Source organism: Chanodichthys erythropterus, chromosome 16 (genome assembly GCF_024489055.1).
Source record: "Chanodichthys erythropterus isolate Z2021 chromosome 16, ASM2448905v1, whole genome shotgun sequence".
Taxonomy (NCBI): Eukaryota; Metazoa; Chordata; class Actinopteri; order Cypriniformes; family Xenocyprididae; genus Chanodichthys; species Chanodichthys erythropterus.
The window spans coordinates 27936383-27962912 of NC_090236.1; the positions used below are offsets into that span (position 1 = coordinate 27936383).

General features: G+C 36.9%; 1 protein-coding gene across 1 annotated transcript in view; it reads left to right on the top strand.

Moving 5' to 3' along the window:
* The first annotated feature begins 332 nt into the window (after positions 1-332).
* The window catches only part of pld1a (phospholipase D1a), a 29806-nt gene continuing 3608 nt past the window's right edge, over positions 333-26530 (top strand). Inside the window, exons 1-25 of the mRNA XM_067362521.1 lie at positions 333-472; positions 5888-6065; positions 7457-7626; positions 7697-7839; positions 8371-8482; positions 9189-9254; positions 9604-9662; positions 10815-10907; positions 11417-11569; positions 11662-11811; positions 12119-12202; positions 13378-13459; positions 14180-14290; positions 14370-14561; positions 14717-14912; positions 16895-17023; positions 17184-17302; positions 17476-17589; positions 17766-17876; positions 19369-19457; positions 20294-20407; positions 23124-23173; positions 24561-24695; positions 25682-25835; positions 25923-26040. Coding sequence (XP_067218622.1) covers positions 5954-6065; positions 7457-7626; positions 7697-7839; positions 8371-8482; positions 9189-9254; positions 9604-9662; positions 10815-10907; positions 11417-11569; positions 11662-11811; positions 12119-12202; positions 13378-13459; positions 14180-14290; positions 14370-14561; positions 14717-14912; positions 16895-17023; positions 17184-17302; positions 17476-17589; positions 17766-17876; positions 19369-19457; positions 20294-20407; positions 23124-23173; positions 24561-24695; positions 25682-25835; positions 25923-26040 — 2856 coding nt within the window. The 5' untranslated portion in view covers positions 333-472; positions 5888-5953. The remainder of the gene's footprint in view (positions 473-5887; positions 6066-7456; positions 7627-7696; positions 7840-8370; positions 8483-9188; positions 9255-9603; positions 9663-10814; positions 10908-11416; positions 11570-11661; positions 11812-12118; positions 12203-13377; positions 13460-14179; positions 14291-14369; positions 14562-14716; positions 14913-16894; positions 17024-17183; positions 17303-17475; positions 17590-17765; positions 17877-19368; positions 19458-20293; positions 20408-23123; positions 23174-24560; positions 24696-25681; positions 25836-25922; positions 26041-26530) is intronic.

A 26530-nucleotide genomic window follows, 5' to 3' on the forward strand; every position in this document is an offset into this window, starting at 1 on the left:
GGGTTCGTAATTTTTATTGACTGTAAATGTGACCCAGCAACTGAGTTACAGAAAAATAAATAAATAAAATAACCCCCTAACATGACCCAACAGGCTGAAAAAATAAATAAATAAATAAATAAATAAATAAATAAAATTTTCTGAACCATTACAAACATCTCTTCTTTCCCATGGTAAGATATCTGTCAGTCTAAACAGCTGAGGAGGGGAGGAGTAGATTGTGCCTTTCTTAACTTGATTGGCTGAGCGGTTGTGACTGACTCTTTAGAATCCCGGAAAGGCCCCGCCCCTTCAAACACATTGGCCTATGACTGATCTCTCCACTCTCTGCCCTCTTGTCTAGTCTGGAGTCACAGAAAAGGAGAGAGAATCTTTTAACGCTCTCTACGAAATTATGAGCAAGTCTTTCATTGTTGTAGGATTCAAACAGCACAGCTGATTTATCATGTGGGAATCACGTCTACCAGGGCAGGTCAGTGAAACTTTGTGCTGTTTGCTGTTGTTTCATGCTCTGCTTCAAACTTTTGTCTCAGCTTGCAGAGTTCAAGGGAATGAAGACTTGGAAATTTCTAGCAACTGTTATGAATGTGTGTGTGTGTGTGTGTGTGTGTGTGTTTAATTGTGACATGTGAAAGTCTTACTGGTACGGATTTGCCTTGGCTCCTGTCTCACCCCAGTGTGAGAGGCTTTTGTATCCAATGTGGAATGTGTAACCAGTGCACAAGAGAGAGGAAAGTCAACTTGGCTTTGCTCAGGCTCCAAAATCCCTCTCTTGTTTTTTCAGCAGTGCTAAAGGGCAGGGATACGATACACTATTAAATATCCTAATTATATTTTAACTCCATTTAATATGAATAATAATAATGCAGCACACCCTTTAATCTTGCACTTTGTCAGTTTGGCCAATTTTGTTGTCACTGGCTTGTTTTAAATGGCCCTTTTTGTTTTTGAGTTATCTTATACTTTAATCATGTTATTCATTAATCCGAATGCAAGAGACTTCTGACCCCAAGTTGTTTGGGAACTTCATGCTATCTCTAAAATGTGTAAAAAGAAGCATGACAGAACAACTGTACTGCTGCTTTGTTTGGTGAACACCTTCCTGTCATAAATTGCCTTCAGGTACAAAGTGCATTTGCTCTGAAAACAGATCTTAATACAAATCAGGCTTTTTTAACAGGGTCCTGCTGAACTGCACATCAGGTTGGCAAGGACATTTTACATTTACATGGAGACTGTCATTCCATGACACAAAGCCCATACGAATTTGAAAGATGAATGGATTACTTTTGTTTATGGCATCATGTCTTACAATGACAATGCAAAAAAATCCCACAGTTCTTTAGTCTCATGCATGTCCCAACACACACAAGTGACTGCAGTGTCTGTAGCACACTCGTACAGCTCTAACCTATGTGGTTGCATAATATTTTTTTTGCTCTCCTAACAAATGTTCTGAGCGTTGTCTCCATGACGAATTACAATGGGCAGGAACTTGTTGGCAGGAAGCAACAGCTGATATCCCATCCACAGAATGTTCTCACAGACATTTCATTATCTGTGTATTTCTGTAGTTTAGTATCCAAAATATACTATATATTTATAATATCTTGGTATAATATAATAATATAATTAATATTGCTTAAAGAACATTTTCTTGTTTTAAGAAATTTTTAATGTTTTTCTTGGCAGTGAAGACAAAATACTGAAAATGAGGAGTGCACGCATGTTGAAAGTGTTTATTGGTTTATATTGCTTGGCTTGTCTAACAGGTAGAGCGCTCAAAGTTCTCACAGTACTGCAGTTATTTTCTACAGTTCACTGCACGGCTTATGTCCTGCTTTAGATAATTTACATCGAGATTTGTTTATTAGGAGGCGCAGAGAGCCAATGATTGTAAACGTTTATGTCTTTCTTTTTATCATATCTTTTGTTTTGTTTCCTCTTGAATTATAACACATCTCTCAGAGAGCTGCTGGACAAACATATTGCATACATGGTTCAACCTTAATGTTATGAAGCGATGGGAATACTTTTTGTGTGCACAAAGCAAACAAAAATGAATGACTTTATTTAACAATTTCTTCTCTTCCATGTCAGTCTACTACACTGTTCATGTTGTAAACACAGTGCAGAGCTTCCGGGTTCTACATCAAAACGGCGACTCATTATTGGCCGGCTCCTGCGTCACAGCATCACACACATGCGTCGTGGTGCTCACGTGAACAGCGTCGGCTAATTCCGAGCAGGCGTTCTGAGATAGAACCCGGAAGCGCTGCACTGTGTTTACAAAATCAACAGTGTAGGAGACTGACTAACAGAGAAGAAATTGTTGAATACATTTATTTTTGTTTGTTTTTTTGCGTACAAAATGTATTCTTGTCACTTCATAACATTAAGGTTGAACCACTGTAGTCACATGGACTATTTTAAAAATGTCTTTACTACCTTTCTGGGCCATGAAAGTGGTAATATCATTGCAGTCTCTCAGAGGCCAGAGAGCTTACGGATTTCATCAAAAATGTGTTTATTTGTGTTCCGAAGATGAACAAAGGTTTTAGTAATTAATGATAGAACTTTCATTTTTGGGTGAACTAACCCTTTAAAGGGTAGATTAGCGTGTATGTTTGGCTGCTTTTAAATAGAGTATGTTTTGGGTTTAGTTTGCTTACTAAATAGGTTCACTTCAAACATACAAGGAATTAGCCTAGTCTTTCTCTCTGCTGTACAGATGGTACAGAGTTTCGTCTGCACAATCACACGTGTATTATATCTTGAAAATAACAAACAACCCCTTTACTCAGAAATGCTACATTCAGAGATTGTAAGGGTTGGGTTGGATGATATCTGAAGAATCATAAAAATGCAACATTGCACCAACGGAGTGATAGCTGAAGCATCAGATTTACTGCCCCTCTCTGACCTGCACAACTCTTTAAAGCTGTCTCTAAATGTCAGTGCACAGGTGGGAGACACGCGTGAGATACCACAGTAATAAATGTTCACCTACACAGAGAGAGTCCTTCCATTAGGATCCTCTCTACCAGCACCACTATTGTTTAGACTACCCACTAGCTAGACCATCCTCTATGTTTACAGTAAACTCAGCCATCACAGTCAAAAAATTGAAGTCAATCTCTTTTACTGCTGTTATCTGTGGTATTTCTGTATGAAATGTAGGGCTGTTATTGATGTAATTTGAAAACTGGAGTTCCATACCAGAATGGGGATGGAGTGAGATTAATAGAAGCATTCTAAAATAATGCCTACTGTATAACCCGAGGAGCCAAAATGAAGTCAGCTGAAAAAGGAAGTTATTATATTTAAATTTGATATTACAAAGACAAACCTTTTTTTCATTTGAAACCATTTGCAACGATCAATCATTCACAGGAAGAACAGGAACGTACTCCGTGGAAGTAAATGGAATTCCAATTTCACGTTGACTGAAAGAAAGTTCAGATTGATATCTTAGGTGAACAATGACATTGTAGTGAAGGATTTTCAATATAAATATTGTGAGATGATTTGAAACATGCCAGTGTTGTCTCTTTGTTTGTGAATGAATTTCAGGACTTTCTCTCTAGTGAGTAAGGATTGAAGGAAGGTTTAGTTTCTCAGAGTTAAGCAGAAGCTTCCAAAGGTAGTTGGACTGGAAAAGATGATGTCATATCGAGTTCAGATTATAGAGCCACACCTCACTGTTAGACTCTTCTTACGTAAGATGGGAAGTTCAGACGTTTTAGCTACTCTCTAGGACACATTATTTCTCTTCCACACATTTAAAATGGCCATTATGCGATCACTCTGAATAGACCAGCTAGTATCTGCACTCTGCAGCCAACTGCAACCAACCAATGAGAGGAGAAAATGTTCCATTATGTTTAATAGAAGGTTTTGTGGGGTGGTTACAGAGAGAACATGCACTTGGCAGCAAAATTACTGCAGTCTAAAGGAAAGCAACTAAAGTCTTTGTGAGAGAAATCAAGAGAGCAGCCCTCTGTGTTTCCTCTTATTTTCTCTTATAATGATATATTTGTTTTAAGAACACAAATGTTGACTTTATGTGTGTGAAAGGCTTGAAAATAGTGGTTACGTTTAGTTTAATTGAACTTGTCAATGTGAAATATGTTGTGTAAGTAACAAGCGCTGACTTGGCTGCTCAGTTTCAGCATTTTTCTTTAATATTTTAATACTCATTCTTTTTCCTTTTGTGTTGCTCTATATTTTTTCCGTCACATATGGAACTCTCTGTTTTAGACATAAAACCCACATCTGCGATTATCAAGCTATTGAAGCACTCCATTCTGCCACACATCCATTATTAACATTATTGGTGATGATTTTGCTATATTTTAATGGCTTCAGTGGCTTATGATTACTATGTTGTGGCATCATCTCACCTCACACTTTATGATTTACCTGTATGTTTATAGTTTCAGATGGGTCACCAATCCTGTAGCCTTCAGAGATCTGAATTCATATTTAATCTCTCAATCGTGCCACCAACTGGCAAATTAATATTAAAGGAATATAAAAAGGCATTAGCAGAGAACAGCTTCTTGGATTTTGTATTTCCGACAGCAATTATCTGTGTGATTGCTGTATTGTTTTGGGGTTTAGGGAATTTTCTTGGTTTTGCTCTCAGAGCTGTTGCAGAAAACAGGATGTGGCTTCCTTTTTAATAGCTGTTTTTGTGAGAGAATGACACTGATCTGATCTTGTGTGTATTATTAGATTAATATTCACTGAAGGAACTCTGTACTCCACAAGAGAAGACTTTTGACCTCTGACCTTTGGCCTGATCGAAAGAGGAAATGTTTTAAATAGGAATGAGCAAACTAGAGGGTCAAGGTTTGGCTGGTTAGCATGGATCATTTATTTCCTGCTGTTAGATGCCAAAGACACAATTTGCAAAATGCATAGCTGAATTTTCAGCATCATTACTCCAGTCTTTGGTGTCACATGATCCTTCAGAAATCATTCTAATATGCTGATTTGCTGCTCAAGAAACATTTCTTATTATTATCAGTGTTGACATAATTGTACTGCTTAATTTTTTGTAAACTGATACTTTTTCCCACTTTTTTGGATGAAATAGAAAGTTAAAAAACAGCACTTGTTTTAAATAGACCATTTTTAACAAAACAATATGTTACTGTTACTTTTGATCACTTTATTGTGTCCATAATGGTATATAATATAATATAATATAATATAATATAATATAATATAATATAATATAATATAATATAATATAATATAATATAATATAATATAATATAATATAATATAACAAAGGTTTTTAAGACTAAAGGAAATTTAATTACATTATGATGCTACACAAATCTAATTAGATTAGAGCTGGTTTTGCTTCAGGACCCAAAATTGAAATCGGACAACAAGTGGTGACACAGCACAATACTGGAGTTGTTTATCATGCAAAATTAGATTTTATGCACTTGGCAGGCAATGATTCACTACAGAAAACAAATTATTGTTTGCACAAACCAACTTTATCCTCATTGCTAGTTAATCAGTATTTAATATTCATGCTTCAAGAATGAGTGCATGTCACACAACCCATCTGTGATGGAATCTACCTAATTTTACTAGCTTTTGCCAAGTCACAGATGAGTTTGGGCCAAAACTAGAGTTTGATTGGACGCACATACAGCTTTGACACTGACAGTAAAAGAAATTTAAAACATTTTCTCCTTCCTTTTTAGAAGATGCTAAACATGATTTGCAATCCTAATTATGCATAATTTGGTTAGTTTAGTTATTATAATTTGGGTTATATTATATTTTTTCCCTTCTACAGTAGTTAAGTACCATGTCTTTAGGGTATTAACTGGACGTGTGTGTGTTGTGTTTGTTCAAACAGGCAATGCTGGCCCGTCAGGCTGGAGACTGCTGAATGTTTCATTGAGCCCATAAGAAGTAACTCAATATGATAAAAGCAGACATGAGTGACACCGTGGAGAACCTGGACACCAGGGATCTGGGGTTCTCAGATGCTGAGGATGATCCTGAAGAGGTGGACTGCGAGTTCAACCCCTCAGGTAGGTGATTGTTATTATTTCAGAGCCAAAAAATCCATTTGATGTATTACTATCAGTTATATAGGAGGAAATGGAGATAACACTGGAAGGTTTGTTGTCTGTTTGTCTGTCATTGGAAGTATAGTGTGTAATGCATGTATTTTGGATAATTGTATTTGATTGTTGATCCATTGAAGTAGGTTGGCACTTTTTCATTCCTGGTATGTGACCGGCTATTGTTGATTGTAATGATTTTCTCATTAGCTGCTTTGTATTTTAAATCTGTGTGGGCTCGACTTCCTGTTTGAAAATGATGCCTGATAAAGGTCACATGACTGAAACTTTGTAATAAATTAAAGGGTTAGTTCACCCAAAAATTAATTACTCACCCTCATGCCGTTCCACACACGTAAGACCTTCGTTCATCTTCAGAACACAAATTAAGATATTTTAGTTGAAATCCGATAGCTCCGTGAGGCCTCCATAGGAAGCAATGGACACTTCCTCTCTCAAGATCCATAAAGGTGCTAAAAACATATTTAAATCAGTTCATGTGAGTACAGTTGTTCAATATTAATATTATAAAGCGAAGAGAATTTTTTGGAGTGCCAAAAAAACTAAATAACGACTTATTTAGTGATGGTCGATTTCAAAACACTGCTTCAGGAAGCATCGGAGCATAAATGAATTGGTGTGTCGAATCATGATTCAGATCGCGTGTCAAACTGCCAACGGTTGAAATCATGTGAGTTTGGCGCTCCGAACAGCAGATTCGTTACACTGATTCATCTGTGCTCCGATGCTTCATGAAGCAGTGTTTTGAAATCGCCCATCACTAAATAAGTCGTTATTTAGTCGCTTTATAATATTAATATTGAACCTCTGTACTCGCATGAACCGATTTAAATATGTTTTTAGTACCTTTATGGATCTTGAGAGAGGAAGTGTCCATTGCTCCCTATGAAGGCCTCACGGAGCTATCGGATTTCAACTAAAATATCTTAATTTGTGTTCTGAAGATTAATGAAGGTCTTACGGGTGTGGAGCGGCATGAGGGTGAGTAATGACAGAATTTTCATTTTTGGTTGAACTAACCCTTTAAGATTTGCTGATATAGCTTTAAGAAAAGCTATACCAGTGTGCGGAATTCATCTATTTAGTTATCAAAATGGCTAGATACAAGTGAAACTGGATAAACAGGATTTATTTTGACAATAATATTTCAGAAGTGGAAAAGGGTTACAGTAGGTCTGTTTAATCAGGCATCTGAACTATGGAACATGTGTAAGAGGGAGTGATGTGAGGACAGCTGTGTAACATGATGCAACACGTCACAATAAGTATTCAGCACACACACTGGAGCTCACATTACCCATAGGCATGCCTCAGTCCGCACTGTTGTTTTCCTACAGGGGCTTCCTGTATCCCTTTCTCTGCCGTGTACAGGACAGTTGGCTTTAAAGAGACAGATGCGCAGGTCTACCTGACCACTGCCCCCATCACTGCCAAGATCCTAGAAGTGGAACGCTTCACCAGGGCCCCGGACCGCTTCAAAATCTCCAAACACAGAGGCGTGTCCAAGGTCTGTGGAGCACACACTAGTTAAAAGATTTAAAGATGTCACAGATCTCACATCACTGCTGTGTCTACAGGCAATGCCAGCTGTGTTTAAGATAGAGCTCAAACATGGAAATTTCACCTGGATAGTCAAAAGAAAAGAGAAGCACTTCATGGACCTTCATAGAGAGCTTCTGCGATACAAGACCCTCATGAGGATCCCACTGCCCACCCGAAGGTCAGACCCCTGCCCTACAGATAAACTCCATAAATTATCTTTTACACCTGTTCTCGCCAAACTACTTTCTTCTACCTTATTCTAACGGCCTTGTGAAAAAGCCCTTCCTGAACTGAAGGGATTTAGTTAATTTGGAACGACTCTTTGAGTAGCATTTTCTTCTCACTGTGCCTTTTAAGGTCTCAACAATGCTGTTTGAAATTCACTCCTGATCACTTGGTGTAAGCGGTAATGCGTCTCAGATGACCACTTGAGATTCAATGGCCCTAGACAGCTCTTAATACCAGGTCTAAAGGAAGCAGATTAGTGAATATGCTTCTCATTCTTATAGAAGCTATTATTCTCACTTCCTCTAAACTCCTTTTTTCCTGTTTTCTATCAAATTTCTTTTCTTTTTTTGTTCTCCCCGTGCTCTTTAGTTTTTTGCTTTGCGCTATTTTCTCAGATTTCACGGCTACTCGTTCTCATTATTCACTCTTTGCTATTGTTATTCCTATTTATCTCTCAGATTATGATATCTCTGTCTTTTAGCCATACTGAGAGAAGGAAGAGCATAAAGAGGAGCGAGGTGAGGCAGATGCCTGCACTGCCTCGGGGAGGCAGAGATGAGTTGGCACGAGAGGAGCAAGTGTCTAGTCGGAGGGTGAGTCGCTCTTGATTACCAACCCTTGATCACATGACAGGAAATGATCACAGACAATGTTGAGCATGACGTAATTTGGGTCATCACAAGGCGTGAGTCTGTGGTCAGGTCTCTCCCACACAACGTCATTGACATGATTTAGTGTTATCTGAGCATATATGACAATACTCTGTCATATATCATGTGAGTCACATGAGAATATTCTCATGACCTACTGATGAAATTCTTAAGTATCCAGCTGTCGATTAAAGCTTAATATTTCTGACTTATTCAATCGCCTGAAGTATATTTGCTGTTAATTTTCTTTGTAGATATTTAAGGAAATTCTTTAGATAAACTAATGAATAAATAAATATGCTCTTCCTTTCAGCCAGTACATTAGGCTTACTAGTCAAACAGATCGCATTAAAAAATGTGACAGTTTTTATATGCCTCAGAAGGTACTGTATTCTTAATATTTTTTAACCACTTTCATTAATAACATTAAGAAACTTTATGTAATGCTTATATATTCTATGTTAGGTTGTGTAGATTAGATATTTAAAGTACATTTACATTGATAAAATCAGGTTTAAATGCCATCACCAAAAATATATATTTTGGAGACTTTGAACATCATTTTTACTTTCTGAGATTTATTATTATCTATCATGGTACACAACTGGTTCCACAGAATCAAACTTTTGAAACCATTTTCTTTTTGCAGAAACAACTGGAGGACTACCTGAACAAGCTGCTGAGGATGGCAATGTACCGAAAATACTACGCCACCGTAAGCTCACACTTGATTATAGAGTTCAGGCCCTGATGGAGCCCATGTTGAGTTATCTTTAATGAAGCAGCAGCATGAGGATCGATATTACAGATGAAGACTGTGTGTCCTGAGCGTGTTAATGTGCAGCCTTTTCTCTCGGCTCAGTACAATTCCAATGGCTTTAATCAAGGACATCCGTAATTCTCTCTCTCTCTCTCTCTCTCTCTCAAATTCCATCCTTCGTTCCCTCTCTTCATTTTTAATACCCTCAGAGGGTCAGTATAGCTGAGGATTTAGTGTAACTTCTTTTAATTGAAGCTGCGTCTCTGTCTCACTGGTTTTAAGCAGAATTGTTTTTCTTTTCCAGATGGAGTTTATTGATGTAAGCCAGTTGTCCTTCATTCAGGACTTGGGCCCTAAAGGCTTGTAAGGACACACTCATTTTGCTTTACTGTTTTATTATTGCCTCACACTGACCAGTTTTTTTAATTTTAGGGTGAAATATATTGCATAGTAAATGAAACTTTATTTATTTAGGGTCTCTGCTTACCTCCAGGGCATCCAAGATGTTGGTGACTTTGTTTCTTCAGTAGAACACAAATGATGATTTTTAACTCCAACCGTTGCCAGTCTTATAATGCGAGTGGTAACACAATTTATAAGAGTCAAAAAATATGCTTATACAAATCCAAATTAAACCCTGCGGCTCGTGACGGCACATTGATGTCCTAAGACATGAAACGATTGGTTTGTGCGAGAAACCGAACATTATTTATATAATTTTTTACCTCTAATACACCATTTTTTCCAACTGCATTCAGCACTCGGTTAGTGAGGTCTGATCGCGCTCTGACAATGGCAGCGATGTCTCGCACTTATACTTCAATGAGTGCTAGACATCACTCCCGTTGTCAGAGCGCAATCAGACCTCACTAAGCGAGTGCTGAACGCAGTTGGACATAGTGGTGTATTAGAGGTAAAAAAAATGATATAAATACTGTTCGGTTTCTTGCACAAACCGATCGTTTCATGTCTTAGGACATCAATGTGCCGTCACGAGCCGCAGGGTTTAATTTGGATTTGTCTATGCATATTTTTTGACTCTTATAAATTGTGTTATTATTCACTCGCATTATAAGACTGTCAGACGGCAACGGTTGGAGTTAAAAATCATCATTTGTGTTCTACTGGAGAAACAAAGTCACCTACATCTTGGATGCCCTGGAGGTGAGCAGATAAACATAAAATTTTCATTTTTGGGTGAACTATCCCTTTAAGCATGTTAATAACAAATTCTTTAATTTGCTATAAATTACCATGTGTCAGTATGTTTTTCTGGATGCTTGACAAATCACAAATGTTCCCATGATGCATAAATACCAAAAGTCATGAGAATTTGGGAGGGGACGTACTTGTCATGAAAATGTCACAATGAAAAAATGTGATGCTTATAAAATGTTAAATTTTTCGCAACATATAATCTGTTATCTCCTTTATTATCTGAAATTTGACTCAAGTTTTTAATGGATTTCATGAAATTCACTCTTTGACTCACTCAAAAAAACCTGTATCTTTCAGAGAAGGCATTGTTTATAAAAGATCAGGAGGTCACCGTATCCCAGGCATGAACTGCTGTGGCCGCAATGAAGTCTGCTACCGCTGGTCCAAGAGGTAATTATTCATAAAACACAAAATCTTTTGCTGAATTCTTCAAGGAAACCACAAGAGCAGATGAAATGCATTCATGCAGTGAGGCTGTGCTCTTCACTTTGAGCTTTAACATTTGTGAGACACTCTTTAAAGCAGTGTTATCTGTGAAAATACACAATTCAGATAGAGCGAACACACACACACACACACACACACACACACACACACACACACACACACACACACACACACACACACACACACACACACACACACACACACACACACACACACACACACACACACACACACACACACACACACCATATAGTCTCTTTGACTCTAGCAAGCTGTTTATCTCTGCTCCACTGATACCGTGCTACTTTCGTTCTCTGATTAAACTGACACTGTATCACTGCCTTCCACTGCTCTTGGTATAATAATACTTTAGTGAAGCATACTTTAGGTTAGGTTTGACCTCATGGTTGTGATGGAGTCTAATGATGAAGTCTTTTGTGCTCTCTGTCTAGGTGGCTTGTTGTGAAGGACTCTTTTCTGCTGTACATGAAGCCAGACACTGGCGCCATTTCATTTGTCCTGCTGGTTGACAATGAATTCAGTATCAAAATAGACTCCAAATACACAGAGACCAAGCATGGAGTGAGCATTGAGAACCTGTCCAGGTGTGTTCACGTAATCGCAAATATAATGTCACATATGAATGTCTCTCTCTCAGCTTGTAGACAATTTGTGTTTGTTTGTTTGTCTTGTGCAGGAAACTGGTGCTGAAATTTAATAGCTACAGACATGCACTGTGGTGGAGTCAGGCCATTGAAAACTTTGTACGGAAACATGGCAGGGCCTTTTTAAGGACTCACCGCTTTGGATCTTTTGCAAGGGAGGAGGAGAACATACCCTCTAAATGGTATATTTAATCTAAGAGTTTGCCCCAAAATAACACACTGTCATCATTCACTCACCCTCACGTCATTTCAGACCTGACTTTCAGATCACAAGGTTTTTTCTTTTGTGTGTGTGTCTATGCAATGAAAGACAATGTGGTCCAATGTTGTTATACAGTCGAACAGCTTTTTAATGACATGAGGGTGAGTAAACAATGACAGAATTTTTATTTTTGAATGAACTTTCCATTTAAGACAAAAAAACCAAAAACAATGTAATGTAATGTAATGCTTTCTTTTTGACCCTCTACTCTGTACTCAATTTTCCAGGTATGTGAATGGCAAAACCTACATGGAGGATGTTGCAAATGCACTGGAGGAGGCCAAAGAGGAAATCTTCATTACAGACTGGTGGTATGTACTTTTGTTTACCCTCCAGGAAGAAAACATGTTCAGGCAGACAGATACTCACACTATTGGGTGAGTCAATGTTGCTATCACAACCTGGACAGATTGCTTCAACAAACAGAACAATGTTTTGATAACTCCACAGAGTTACAGTGTTTACACTTTTCCTGGAAATCAACCTATAAACTGTTTCTATGTAGTTGTGTGCGCATATCAGCTATGATTGGAGAAAACACATGACATGCATGTATTTGTTTAATGGGGCACCAGTGGCAGTCCATGTAGGTGAGACAAATCATGACCAGAGACATATGCTTAAATTGGGATAGTCTCTAGTGGTTCAGTTTAGGGTGAAATTGGGATACAAGAAAAGTGCCACAGTAAACTGTCAAACATTGACAGAAAGCAAAACTGGATTGATTTTGATCTTCCATGAATGAAAAATGTATATTCTGATATGACATGGTGTTTTGTTTATTTCTCTTTGTTTGGTAATGCTCTGTAGAGTAGACATTACATGCACACATACAGACATGTGGCCTTGGATCAGGGGCTCAGAGTGGGAGGTGTATGTTATACAGCAAGACTGGTATCTCTTACTTCACTTGTGTCGAGTTTCAACCTTCCTTATTTCAAAAATATCACTCCTGGAATAGACTCAATGGTCTTATCTTCTGTGTATGTGTGAGAGAGTGGGTGGTTATATGAGAAATCGCTGTGTGTTTTTGATGTAGTTGTACTTGTAGAATATGAAATATTCAAACATTGATTTAAGTCTGCATGAAAACCATTTTATTGGCATTCACTTTAAAATGGAGCCAGATCTAAATGCGAGTTTGCAGTTAAGTATGACTTTGACTATTACAACTATGGCATTTGCAGTTAAATATGATCTATAACTATTCCCTTCTCAAACAATTGACGCCTTGACACTTGGTTTTATCTTAAACAGCGGAGCAATAATACTTTAAAGACTTATTATTTTACATTTTTAATGAAATTATATATTTTTTAAGTAAGTAATTAAAAAAATGTTTATAATAATTATGTGCACAATAAGAGCAGGAATGTGTATTAAGAAAGTAAGTTGTGTCCATTTTGATTTCATGTAGACTATAAAGGAGGTGTGCTTGTGCTGCATTACGTTGTATCTGCTATATGATTGTGTTTATAATGTGCAGGCTGAGCCCTGAGATCTTTCTGAAGAGACCTGTTGTGGAAGGAAATCGCTGGAGGCTCGACTGCATTTTGAAACGCAAGGCTGTAAGTCCTCTTAAAGGGTTAGTTCACCCAAAAATGAAAATAATGTAATTTATTCCTCACCCTCATGTAGTTCTACATATTACTTTCACATTTTCGGAACACAAATTAAGATATTTTTGATGAAATCCAGTGGCTCATTGAGGCCTCTATTGCCAGCAAGTTAATTTACACTTTCAGTGCCCAGAAAGCTATTAAAACATATTTAAAACAGTTCATGTGAGTACAGTGGTTCTACCTTAATATTATAAAGCAACGAGAGAACTTTTTGTACACCAAAAAAAAAACTAAATAATGACTTTTCAACAATATCTAGTGATGGGCGATTTCAAAACACTGCTTCGAATCTTTTGTTTCTAATCAGTGGTTCGGATCGCGCCAAACTTATGAAATCACGTGATTTTGGCGCTCCGAACCACTGATTCTAACTGATCTAGGCACTCCAAAACACTGATCTGGGCACTGAAAGTGTAAATTAACTTGCTGGCAATAGAGATCCATCAGATTTCATCAAAAATATCTTAATTTGTGTTCTGAAGATGAACAAAGGTCTTACGGGTGTAGAACTACATGAGGGTGAGTAATAAATTACATTTTCATTTTTGGGTGAACTAACCCTTTAACATTATTCTGGTACATTTTTTTTTCCCCTGGTGCCTTGCTCACAATTTAACATGAATGTGAAGTGGAATTCACATACAGTATTTATTTATTTACTTTTAGCAACAAGGAGTGAGGATCTTTGTTATGCTGTATAAGGAAGTGGAGCTGGCACTTGGCATCAATAGTGAATATAGCAAAAGAACACTAATGCACCTTCACCCAAACATAAAGGTAAGCTGTGTGTGACTTTTATCTGCTTTTGCATATCTTGGAACATCTTATTGATTATAACTGTTCCTCCCTTTTAAAGGTGATGAGACACCCGGATCACATGTCCTCCTCTGTCTACTTATGGGCACACCACGAGAAGATTGTAGTCATCGACCAATCAGTTGCTTTCGTTGGGGGAATTGACCTTGCGTATGGCCGCTGGGATGACAGTGAGCACCGACTGACAGACGTGGGAAGTGTAACACGTTCTGTTGCTCAGGCCATCGAGCAGGTTAGAGACAAACATGCTTTATTTGGCTGCACTATTTGTGCCACACCCATGGATGACACGCCTAACTTAACTTTTTGGCTTTGGAATGAAAGACTGTGATTTAAAGGTTTCTGCTAGTTTTAATGAAGTGGAATTATGTCTGTTTTGGGACTCAGGGACTGGATTCATCCACACCCAGGAAAAAAGTGTCCTCCAGTGGAAACAACAGCCGGTCGATGGTTGGTGACTCAGTGGACCTGCCCAAACTAAAAGGCATCGGTCGCACTCGCAAGACACGTTTCAGCCTGTACCGTCATATCCAACGTGGCCTTCACCATGCTGACAGCATCAGTAGCATTGACAGCACGAACAGTAAGAGATTCTTCTGCAACTAACCTGCGGAAACTGATTCCACAATACAAAATGTGTTATATATGTATGTATATATATATATATATATATATATATATATATATATATATATATATATATATGTATGTATAATATTTGCAAATATTCCCAATCCAAATTCTGTTATATCTCTAGACTATCTAGATCAATGAATCGTGCAAAAAGGTCAAAATTTCTGTTACTTGTCAATGTCAGTCAGTGTGGATCTTGACTCTAAATTTTTCCTCTCTGTTGGTTGTGCAGTGATGCTTATCCTTTCTGGTTGATAGTACTGTAGGTGTAGCTCTAGACACCCTGACCCGGCTCGAGCGAGTGCCCCATCGTTTTCTTGGTTTAGCTCTCTCTGTTTGTTCTCCCTGCCATAGAAGACATATAGATCAGTTTGCAGTCTGTCTGAGAGAGGATTAAGTGTATTTCAGACTGGCTTAAGACTAAGGAATTACTTTGACCTTTTCATAGATTTCATTTGTCACTGATTTGTATTAGATTATGGTGTGATCCTTTTTACTGTGGATAAATCTAAAATATTGCTACACATGCAGTGGCTATCAATGTCTTGCATGTAATGGCATAGAAAATAATGGCCTAAATGTGTCTAAGTAATCTGATGCTTGTTTGGTCTGTTGTCAGGCATTTAATTATTTCTAACGGTAATTTGTTTTAGTAACCTTTTCATTTGCAACATGTACATATTACAGCATATATAGTAGGGTTCAAAAGAGACCACACTGAAAAACCTAAATAAAAAAAGTATTACAAGTAAATCACTGTCCATATTTAAACTATTTATAAACTATTTTGTTTTAAAGGTGTCCTAGAACTTTTTTTTAAAAGATGTAATATAAGTCTAAGGTGTCCCCTGAATGTGTCTGTGAAGTTTCAGCTCAAAATACCCCATAGATTTTTTTTAATTAATTTTTTTAACTGCCTATTTTGGGGCAGAATTAGAAACGAGTCAATTTCAGGTTGCGGCCCCTTTAAATCGCGCGCTCTCCGCCCCCGCCCGAGCTCTCGACTCTATCACAGCATAAACAAAGTTTACACAGCTAATATAACCTTCAAAATGGATCTTTACAAAGTGTTCAACATGCATGCTGAATGCATGCGTCGGATTATGTGAGTATTGTATTTATTTGGGTGTTTACATTTGATATTGAATGAGTTTGAGGCTTTGCTCTGTGGCTAACTGGCTAACACTACACTGTTAGACAGATTTATAAAGAATGAAGTTGTGTTTATGCATTATACAGACTGCAAGTGCTTAATAATGAAAATAACGATGGCTCTTGTCTCCGTGAATACAGTAATAAACAATGGTAACTTTAACCACATTTAACAGTACATTAGCAACATGCTAACGAAACATTTAGAAAGACAGTTTACAAATATCACTAAAAATATCATGATATCATGGATCAGGTCAGTTATTATTGCTCCATCTGCCATTTTTCGCTGTTTTCCTTGCTTGCTTACCTAGTCTGATTATTCAGCAGTGCACATCCAGATGTCCTGTCCTTGTGTAATGCCTCAATCGTGGGCTGGCATATGCAAATATTGGGGGCGTACACCCCGACTGTTCTGTTCAGATTCGCCTGTTCTTTGGAGGTCTTTTAAACAAATGAGATTTACATAAGAAGGAAGAAACAATGGAGTTTGAGACTCACTCTATGTCATTTCCATGTACTGAACTCTTGTTATTTAACTATTCCAATATAAATTAAATTTTTAATTCTAGGGCACCTTTAATTCAGACACTATTTTTATATATGAACCTCTTTTGTATTATTTATTTATCTTTTATTGTATTTTTTATAGTTATTTCATAGCCTTTATTCTCTTACACATTGTGTTTATTTGTAAAATTAGTAGATTTGAATGTAACTGTCATTTATTACAAAATATCATTTGTGTTTTAATCAGTTTTGTATGTCTTGTGTGTGCAGAGAGTGGCTCTGTGCACAGTCTTCAGACAGGAGTGGGAGAGCTGATGGGAAACACACGCTTCTGGCATGGCAAAGACTACTGCAACTTCGTCTACAAAGACTGGGTTCAGCTGGACAAGCCTTTTGATGGTGAGCCACACGTTAACTGCCTGGCTGCTTTTGTTTTCTTTCTTCATTTCAATGATCATTAATCCGGGTTTTCCAAGGTTAATTGTGTTATTAAACGCAGTCTTCTCATTTGATTTTGGATGTTTACAATCCTGCTTTTTAACACTGTGCTCGACTATAGATTTTATTGACAGGTACACAACTCCCAGAATGCCCTGGCATGACATCTCCTCAGTGGTGCATGGGAAAGCAGCCAGAGATGTGGCCAGGCACTTTATACAACGCTGGAACTTCACCAAGGTGAGAAATTTACCACCCCTGTGCTTGGGCCATGACCCACACAATTTAAACTTCATTTATGCTTGACAGGCTTCTGAATTCCCTTTGGATACTTCTTCAATATAACTTTAAGCTCTGAGATTTGATGAAGCATTATTCGATTTTGTGACAGTAAAGACTTTTTGCTCCTTTAGATAATGAAGCCAAAGTACAGATCACTCTCCTACCCATTTCTACTGCCCAAATCTCACAGCACAGGCAATGATCTGAAGTACCAAGTGCCAGAGTCTATCCAGACCAAAGTCCAGGTGAGAAAGCATCATTTGCTGAACATGTAACTATTAGAGCATGATGCCAGGAACATCATGTGTTTGATTTCCAGAAAACACACATATGCCTGCTGATAAAAAAAAAAAAATGGATGCCTTGAATGAACACTAAGTAACTTTGCCATAAATGCCCATAAATGTAAATGGTCTCTCAGGTTCTGAGGTCGGCAGCAGACTGGTCGGCAGGAATCAAGCACCATGAGGAGTCCATTCATAATGCCTATATTCAGGTCATTGCCAAGAGCAAGCACTTCATCTACATTGAGGTACACAATCTCCAGCTTTCACGCTGTCTGTGAGCATTCACTAATATGCTTCAAATGTGTTGACAACCATTGTTGTACAATTTATGTTATAAAACACTGTTGACATTTCAGTTGCTTCATATTATTGATGAACGGCATACATCAGTAGTTATCAGAGCATATCAAGGGAGGTGCCAAGAATGATTCAGTGGAAATTCTAGAAGAACCATGTCTTGGATATTCATCCAAGTAAAAACAAATAAATAAAATTTAAATGGGGGACCTAATATGCCCCTTTTCACAAGATGTAATATAAGTCTCTGGTGTCCCCAGAATGTGTCTCTGAAATTTCAGTTCAAAATACCCCACAGATAACTTATTATAGCTTGTCAAATCTGCCCCTTTTTGGGTGTGAGCAAAAATACGCCATTTTTGTGCGTGTCCCTGAGCTGCTGCTCTCAGCCCCCTTTCCAGAAGAGGGTGGAGCTTTAACGGCTTGTGCTTCTGATACTCAACAACAACAACAAAGCTGGAGAATCTCACGCAGACAAAATGTCAGAAATTGTCAGAAGCGATGTTCAGCCTTACATTGTTCAAACCGGAGTTCGACACTGATGGAAAGACTTAGGAAGAAGTTACAACTTTTAGAATGCAACTGGACATTTCTGAATGGTTAGTGGATAAATTTATGTAGTTGTTGTGGAGTTGATTCAACTCATCGACTAGCATGTCTTTTGTGCAAATCCAACAGCGAACTGACCCTCGATTGTAAAGCAGTCTGGTGTAAAATTATTTGTGCAAATATATACTGACTTTCTTTCGGCACATATAATTCATAAATGAAATTCAACCACGGTGTCCTCAGTGGCTCAGATGCCGAGAGTCTATGGAGACTCTTATGTTCATTGGTACATCCAATAACAGAACATTTGTAATGTGTTTTTTTTTTTGGCACAGACATTGTATATCTCCAGCTTCTACAGCGAGGAAACAGAAATGGTGGATTGCTGTGAATTTTGCATAATAGGTCCCCTTTAAGAGAATAAAAATAATGATAAAAGAAAAGAAGAAGAAAATTGTTTTCTTTAGCTCTGCCTCTGAGGATGTGATTTCATTAGGGAAGAACAAAATCCTAGATTCTATAGTTATGTGGATACATTAGATTTTTTGAAAGAAAAACCCTAAAGTTGTGGTTTTGACACATTCAGTAAAGCCAAAAAAAAAAAAAAATCCAAATGTTATTTACTATTGTTGCAGTCTAATGTTGCAGTTTATGCAATCAAAGCAAAGTAGTGACAAAATGATGAACAATTAGTGGAGTCTGTTTTGTAGGTTTTTCCAAAGGGTAGGCCCTCTGTCTTAAATTCATGCCATAAATAACATACGTGATTACAGAAATGTTCCGTTATTTGCCCAAGTCACGGCCTAGCAGAAGTAAAATATGCAAGTATTCTCCCGACTCTGTAATATGCCTGATAATCTGAATTGATTGTTCCTGTTTCATTGTTTTCAGAACCAGTTCTTCATCAGCTGTGCCGATAACAGACATGTTTACAACAAGATTGGTGATGCCATTATTGAGCGAATTATCAGAGCTCACAAGTAAGTTTGAGAATCCTAATACATTTACACTAGTTGTAATTTATCACCATTCACTGGACTGGTGGAGCTTAGTAGAGATGTGCAGTTACAGAAGCATCATGCCCATTCAAACTGAACATTCTCCTAGTTTTTTTTTTTTTTTTTTCTCAAAAAAGTAATAATCCTGCACATTAGAGGGATAGTTCACCCAAAAATGAAAATTCTGTCATCCATTTTCTCACCATGCAAACAAACCAACCAATCTTTCATGTATATATCAATATTACCCAGACATACAGTATTAGTATGGATTCACTTCTTTATTGAAAGCATGTGAGATGAATAGTAAAGTGCAACCTTCTCCCATGCTAATGGAGTCCGGGAAACTGTCGTTACCTGTGAAGTATCTGATTTACAGGAGACACAAGTCTCTCACCGCTGCTGTCAGGCACGCAGGCTCAGCTGCAGAGACAGGCCTGTCTTTAATGCGCACTGACGGCTAATGAGAAGCTAGCACCTGCCACTGCACTGATGTGAGCCAGACATGGTCTGTGGGTACGCCACTCTTCATTTAGTCATTCCAGGCGTCGCCCCCAATACTGAAATACTGCACTGTTGTGTGTGCAGTAACAATGTTGTCATGTGCTTAAAGAGCTCTCTGGGAAAAGAGCCATTCGTAATGACTTTATAATTATGGAGGCAGCACACCGATTGAACACAAGGATATGCTGCTAAAGAGAAATGGCTTGGAAAGCATGTTTTACCATTAATGTCAATGGAAGTGAGGGTTTGTGATTTAAGAATAAGCATATGTGTGTTTACACGGGTGTATTGATGTTTGCTGTAATTTGTCACAGGGAGAATAAAAAGTTCCGTGTGTATGTGGTGACTCCCCTGCTGCCTGGATTTGAGGGAGACATTACCACAGGTGGAGGAAATGCACTCCAGGCTGTTATGCATTTCAACTTCAGGTAGGAATGAAATCGTTTCTGTGCATGAGAGCAAAAAAAAGGGCAGCACAGTTCACACACACACACATCAAATAAAATAAAAAACTTGCATAGGTTATCCATCCATGAAATTTTAGCAATGGATGTTTTGCTATTGATGCTTTTCATGAGGGCAGTATCCACATCTAAACAGACAACAGCATCAAAATTTGGAAAGGATGAAAAAAACAAACAAACAAACAAACAAAAAAAAAAAACATTGAATTTGATCTGATCTACAGTACCAAAATTCTTACCAACCCTTAACTTTTGAACAGTATATACCTGTACTATATTGTAATACTATACTGTGTTACTATATATATACACTCTAAAAAATGCTGGGTTAAAAACAACCCAAGTTGGGTTGAAAATGGACAAACCCAGCGGTTGGGTTAAATGTTTGCCCAACCTGCTGGGTAGTTTTATTTAAACCAACTATTATTTAAAAATTGCTATATGGCTAAAATAGTTGGGAAATTAAAAACCAGATGCAATTAGAGGCAACAATAATAGACAAAAAGTGAATGTTTATTAATAAGCTTTAATATTTTATTAATATAAATGTAATAGTTTAATAGTTTATTAATATACATTTATTAATAAGCAATTTAATAAATGTTTATTGTTTAATAATTATTCATTGAACATTAATAAATGTTCATTTCCAACATACTTTGGGTTAATTTTAATTAAGCAATACAGTAATTTTTAAACAATAGTTGAGTTAAATAAAACTGCCCAGCAGGTTGGGCAAACATTTAACCCTACCGCTGGGTTAAAACAACCCAATTGCTGGGTTTGTCCATTTTCTACCCAACTTGGTTGGTTGGTTTGCTTGGTTGTTTTTAACCCAGCATTTTTTAGAGTGTACGGTATATACTCTATTGTATTACTGTACTATATATACTACTGTATATTGTATTGTATTGTATTATTTCAATTTATAGTTTAAGATGTGAAATTGAAACCATATTTGCAACACATTTAATTTTTGTACTGTGTTGCATTTCATAGTTAACCTGTTAAGTGTCACCGGCCAACCGGTGAGCCCAAAGACATTACATATTTAAAAGGCAATATCCAATACTAAACTTAAACTAATCTATATAGGATGTCTACTTCATAAATTGTATGAAAATTATGCAAATATATGGTTCAGATCACTCAAACCATATATGGAAATGGAGGCACCCTTATATGGTTAGTAATGGAGCTTGGTTGCCATCTAGTGAGAAATTTTGGTACTGCGCCCACACAGAATCTTACTGAAAGCTCATTTTTTGAGATAAAATTTGGAACACAACTTGTTCAGATTTTTGACTTTAGATTTTAGAGCAAAACATGTTTTGTTATATAATATATATATATATATATAATTATACACACATACTCAGATACAAATGTATAGAATAATGCAATGTAAGTCGCTTTGGATAAAAACGTCTGCCAAATGCATAAATGTAAATATATTTTATATAAAATATTTTTAAATTTTACACTTTCATAAACTTAAACTTCCATAACTTTTTTCTGTTTCACGTACATAATTTATTTAACTTCTACAGTAATCTAAGAAATATCCAGCCTTATGTCTATATTCCAAAGCATTCTTGAATTACATTTTCTTAAAAGTAAGAAAACTAGGATGGGACTTTATTGTTTTCATTAGAATTTGATTAGGTCATGCAGATGTGAAACATCTTGTACTATAATTCTACGATATAATTTTTCCATGCCTGTGCAGCCTTGCTTACATCAGCAGAAAATTAGTTGTTCCAGAGGCTGAGAATACCATTAAAATACATTTTGATGAAAATACGATTTACTGACAAATCATTCAAAGACCAGGGACATATTAAGAGTTACAGCAGTAAATGTGGCTCTTGTTGTCTTGAAAACCAAATGTGTCATGTACACTGAGCATGGCTTGACTGTCTGTTTCAGTTTCTGCAGTGTCATTCATAAGTTTACAGCAGTAGCTGGTTTCCCAGTGATGCAGTTAATGCTTCCTCTTTAGTGAACTCAGACACATTCTCTCCTCTCCTCCCCTGATTAAGCTTTAATGAGTCTGACAACACGCTAAACAGCTTCACAGCTTTTTTCAACCCTATCAGAGAGGAAGCGCGAACAGCCCTGATCTACGAGACAAACCTGCTTTCATCCTGCAGTCAGGCATATTCATCCTCATCTCCACGATAACCTTCCAATCACGCTCTCTGCATATCATTTGGATGAAAGGAGGAATTTGGCAAGGAAAATTGTAAATGGCGCTGATGTGGGGATAATGACCCGCGTTAGACAGTGCGCCTTTGTTTCCAATGCCAGCTTACCAATTCATTCCATTACACACGTAAGAGGCACAGCCAAGTGTTAAATGCTCGTTTCACTCGTCTGGAAAATAAATGGAAATAAGCAGTGCTTCAGTGTCGCATTAAACATGGAAAACTGCTGCAAGGTTTATTTACAAGTTTTTTTTTTAATACATTTGCTGCAGCTCTCTGCCACATGTTTCTGGTTTATAAGCTTTCGTTTTGGAAGATACCATGGTAACTGAGAGAATAATGTCAAGTCATTGAGAGAGCACAATGAGCTACTATAATGTTGCGATAACATTTGAAAAACCATTTGTTCTCTACCTAATCATGGCCTGAATGTCTATTTTTTATTTTTTTTTATTTATTTATTTATTTTTTAGGACCATGAACAGGGGAGAGTACTCCATAATCTCGCAACTGAAGAAAGAAAGTAAGTCTGATTGTTGTCTTGTCTTGTCTTGTCTTGTCTTGTCTTGTCTTGTCTTGTCTTGTCTTCTCTTCTCTTCTCTTCTCTTCTCTTCTCTTCTCTTCTCTTCTCTTCTCTTCTCTTCTCTTCTCTTCTCTTCTCTTCTCTAAGATGATGTGATTGTGACATAGTTTAATGTGAACTGGTGGCAGGGAGTTCTCTTCTGTGGTTTACCACAACCTTTCAACATGTAAGACTAGTGATCATATGTTTCGACATGTGCTAAATGGTTATGCAAGTACTGTATTTATGACTTATTGTAATTGCTTGTCTGCTTGTGCCAGTATTGAGTTAAGATTGGGGTGAAATTTATGAAGCTGTTGTGCTAAACTCATAGAACTCCCAGTATTCCTCTGACCCGATTAGTTCACTTTCTAATTCAAATTTCCTGATAATTTACTCAGCCCCATGTCATCCAAGATGTTCATGTCTTTCTTTCTTCAGGCGATAAGAAAATAAGGTTTTTGATGAAAACATTCCAGGATTTTTCTCCATATAATGGACTTCAATGGAGCACAAACGGTTGAAGGTCAAAATTACAGTTTACAGTGATCAAAGACAAGAAATAAGGGTTTTATCTAGAGAAACCATTGCTCATTTTCTAAAAAAAAAACCTTAAAATGTTTTAACCATAAATGCTCATCATGAACTAGCTCTCTTCTTCTTCTGTATTTCAATTCCAGCAGTGTAGACACTAAGTATATTACTGCCCTCCACAGGTCAAGGTTTGAACTAAATTGTCATATAATATTCTAGTGCAAGTATATAACAATTAGTTCAAACTTTGACCTGTGGAGGGCAGTAATACACTTAGCAGTGTCTACACTGCTGGAATTGAAATAGAGAAGAAGAGAGCTAGTTCAAGATGAGCATTTATTGTTAAAACCTATATTATTTATTTATTTATTTTAAGAAAATAAAAATTCCTCTTATGGGATCATGTAGAACCTTAATTTCTTTTCGACTGAAGAAAGAAAGACATGAACATCTTAAATGACATGGGGGTGAGTAAATTATCAGGAAATTTTAATTTGAATGTGAACTAATCCTTTAAGAAAGATTTAAAATGACAAAACTGTCAGCCCTAAAATGAACAATTTTCCATTTTAAAATAAAAACACTCAAAGTAAATGTAAATATTAAATATTTTATTTGTTTACCTGCAAGTTATGTGCCCATTACCCCATAATAAAGAACAGTAAGTATGGAGATGTATGGAGATGAATTGTTAAATTATTGAAATATTAACTTAACCCCAAATGACGTTTGCTGAAATTTTGAAAATGTTCCATTGATTCAAATGGCATGAATAGTCTGAATTTCACCCGATTCTCTCTTGACACCCCCACAGTGGATGACCAATGGATGAACTACATTTCGATTTGTGGTCTGAGGACTCATGCAGAGCTGGAGGGCAGACTGGTGACTGAACTCATCTATGTTCATAGCAAGTTGCTCATCGCTGATGACAACACTGTCATTATTGGTAAGTTAACATTATTACAGTTTGCCAAAACAAAAACTCTTAAGTGTTGAGCAACTCCCTGAGCAAGTGTATAATTTCATTATGGCTAGAGCCTTTTACTCCCCCTTGTGGAACACTGTGGTACATCATTTGATTTTGAAGAATAGATGGTAAGGCCCGGGGGGCCCATATAATCACTGATGTGGCAGCTAAGTAGCTGGTTTTTACATTTGTCCACTCATTTGTCATTTCCCTAAAATAGTGTATTTGAAATTAGGTCAAGAGACTTTTGTTTCCAAAAGAAGTGAGTTTTAATGAGGAAAACAATGTGGTCTGTGTATTTTACACATGGCTGCACTGCCAGATGTGCGGTATTGACATTTGCTCGGTAGATCTAAGCTAAGCCCTCTGTTTTTATACCATGACTGAAAGACATATTACATCTGTAAAAACAGTTAAAATAATACTTTGTCTGAGGAGCGGAAGAAACTCATAAAAGATAAGCGAGTTGTCATTTCAGATACAGCTTTAGATTTCTGCAGAAGATACAAGAAATCCAATGAGGAAAGCCATAGATCAGAAGGAGGCAGATGGGAACATTTAGCCACATACTGAAATTGAGTTATCTCTGATTCTGTAGGTGGAAGATTCGTGAGCTATTGAATTAAATGCCTCAAGATCCAATCACATATAAAACAATGAATCAAATTTAATCGCAAAGTATTAAAAAAATCTTGTTTTCATGTCTGTGATTATTATTGTTCTTGATATTTTGGATTAAGCAAGTTGTGATCGGTTTGTGTTTCCTTTTCCTTTCGTAGTTATTGCAATTTATGAAACAGCTCAGAATTGTTTTTTGTTTTGCTTTTAATGCTACTAGGCATATTTAATAGATATTTTTAGTTTTACCAGGATTTTTTGTAATAATTTTGTCAAATATTAAACTAAAAAATGGTATACATTTATTATTTTAATCACCTTTTTTTTTTTTTTTTTTTTTTTCCCAGGCTCTGCCAACATCAACGACCGCAGCATGTTGGGGAAGAGGGACAGCGAGGTAGCTGTGATTTTCGAGGACTCTGAAACAACACCATCAGTGATGGATGGTCAGGAGTACCAGGCTGGCAAGTTTGCACTGCAGCTCAGACTGGAGTGCTTCAAGTAAGATCTAGCGAAAAGTCAACAATCCTACTGTTTGCAACACAACTGAATCACAGCTAAAAAAGTCTTTGTCTTTCTATAAACCAGAACCATTCTCGGTGCCTTTACTGATCCAACCATTGATGTCAGTGACCCCATCAGTAACGGATTCTACAAAGACGTCTGGATGAGCGTCTCGGGTCGGAACGCCACCATCTACGAGAAGGTGCGTGTAATTCCTTGTGTTTTTCTCCACTTGCTCCTGGGCACGTAATGGAATAAATTATGGCTACTTTCCATCTTCCTATTACATGGAACATTTGAATTATGATTTAGAGGTGTTGCTTGGTCATTTGTCTGATAGGGATTGCTCTCAATTACCACTGAAGCTCTCATGCTCAGCTGGCTGTTTGGCAGTCTCATGGCAGGCCAGTAATAATGAGGCTTAATGGAATGAGAGATTCTTATTCTGAGCCATCATTGTAGGCTGGCAGTTTCAGTAAATATCCACACACATCAGCAATTAGGAAGCTTTAGTTTACAATATAAAATAAAATAAAATAAAAGATAAAATAAAAGATAAAATAAAATAAAATATAAAATAAAAGATAAAATAAAATAAAAGATCAAATAAAATATAAAATAAAATATAAAAAAAATAAAATAATCAAATAAAATAAAAGATCAAATAAAATAAAATAAAATAAAATATCAAA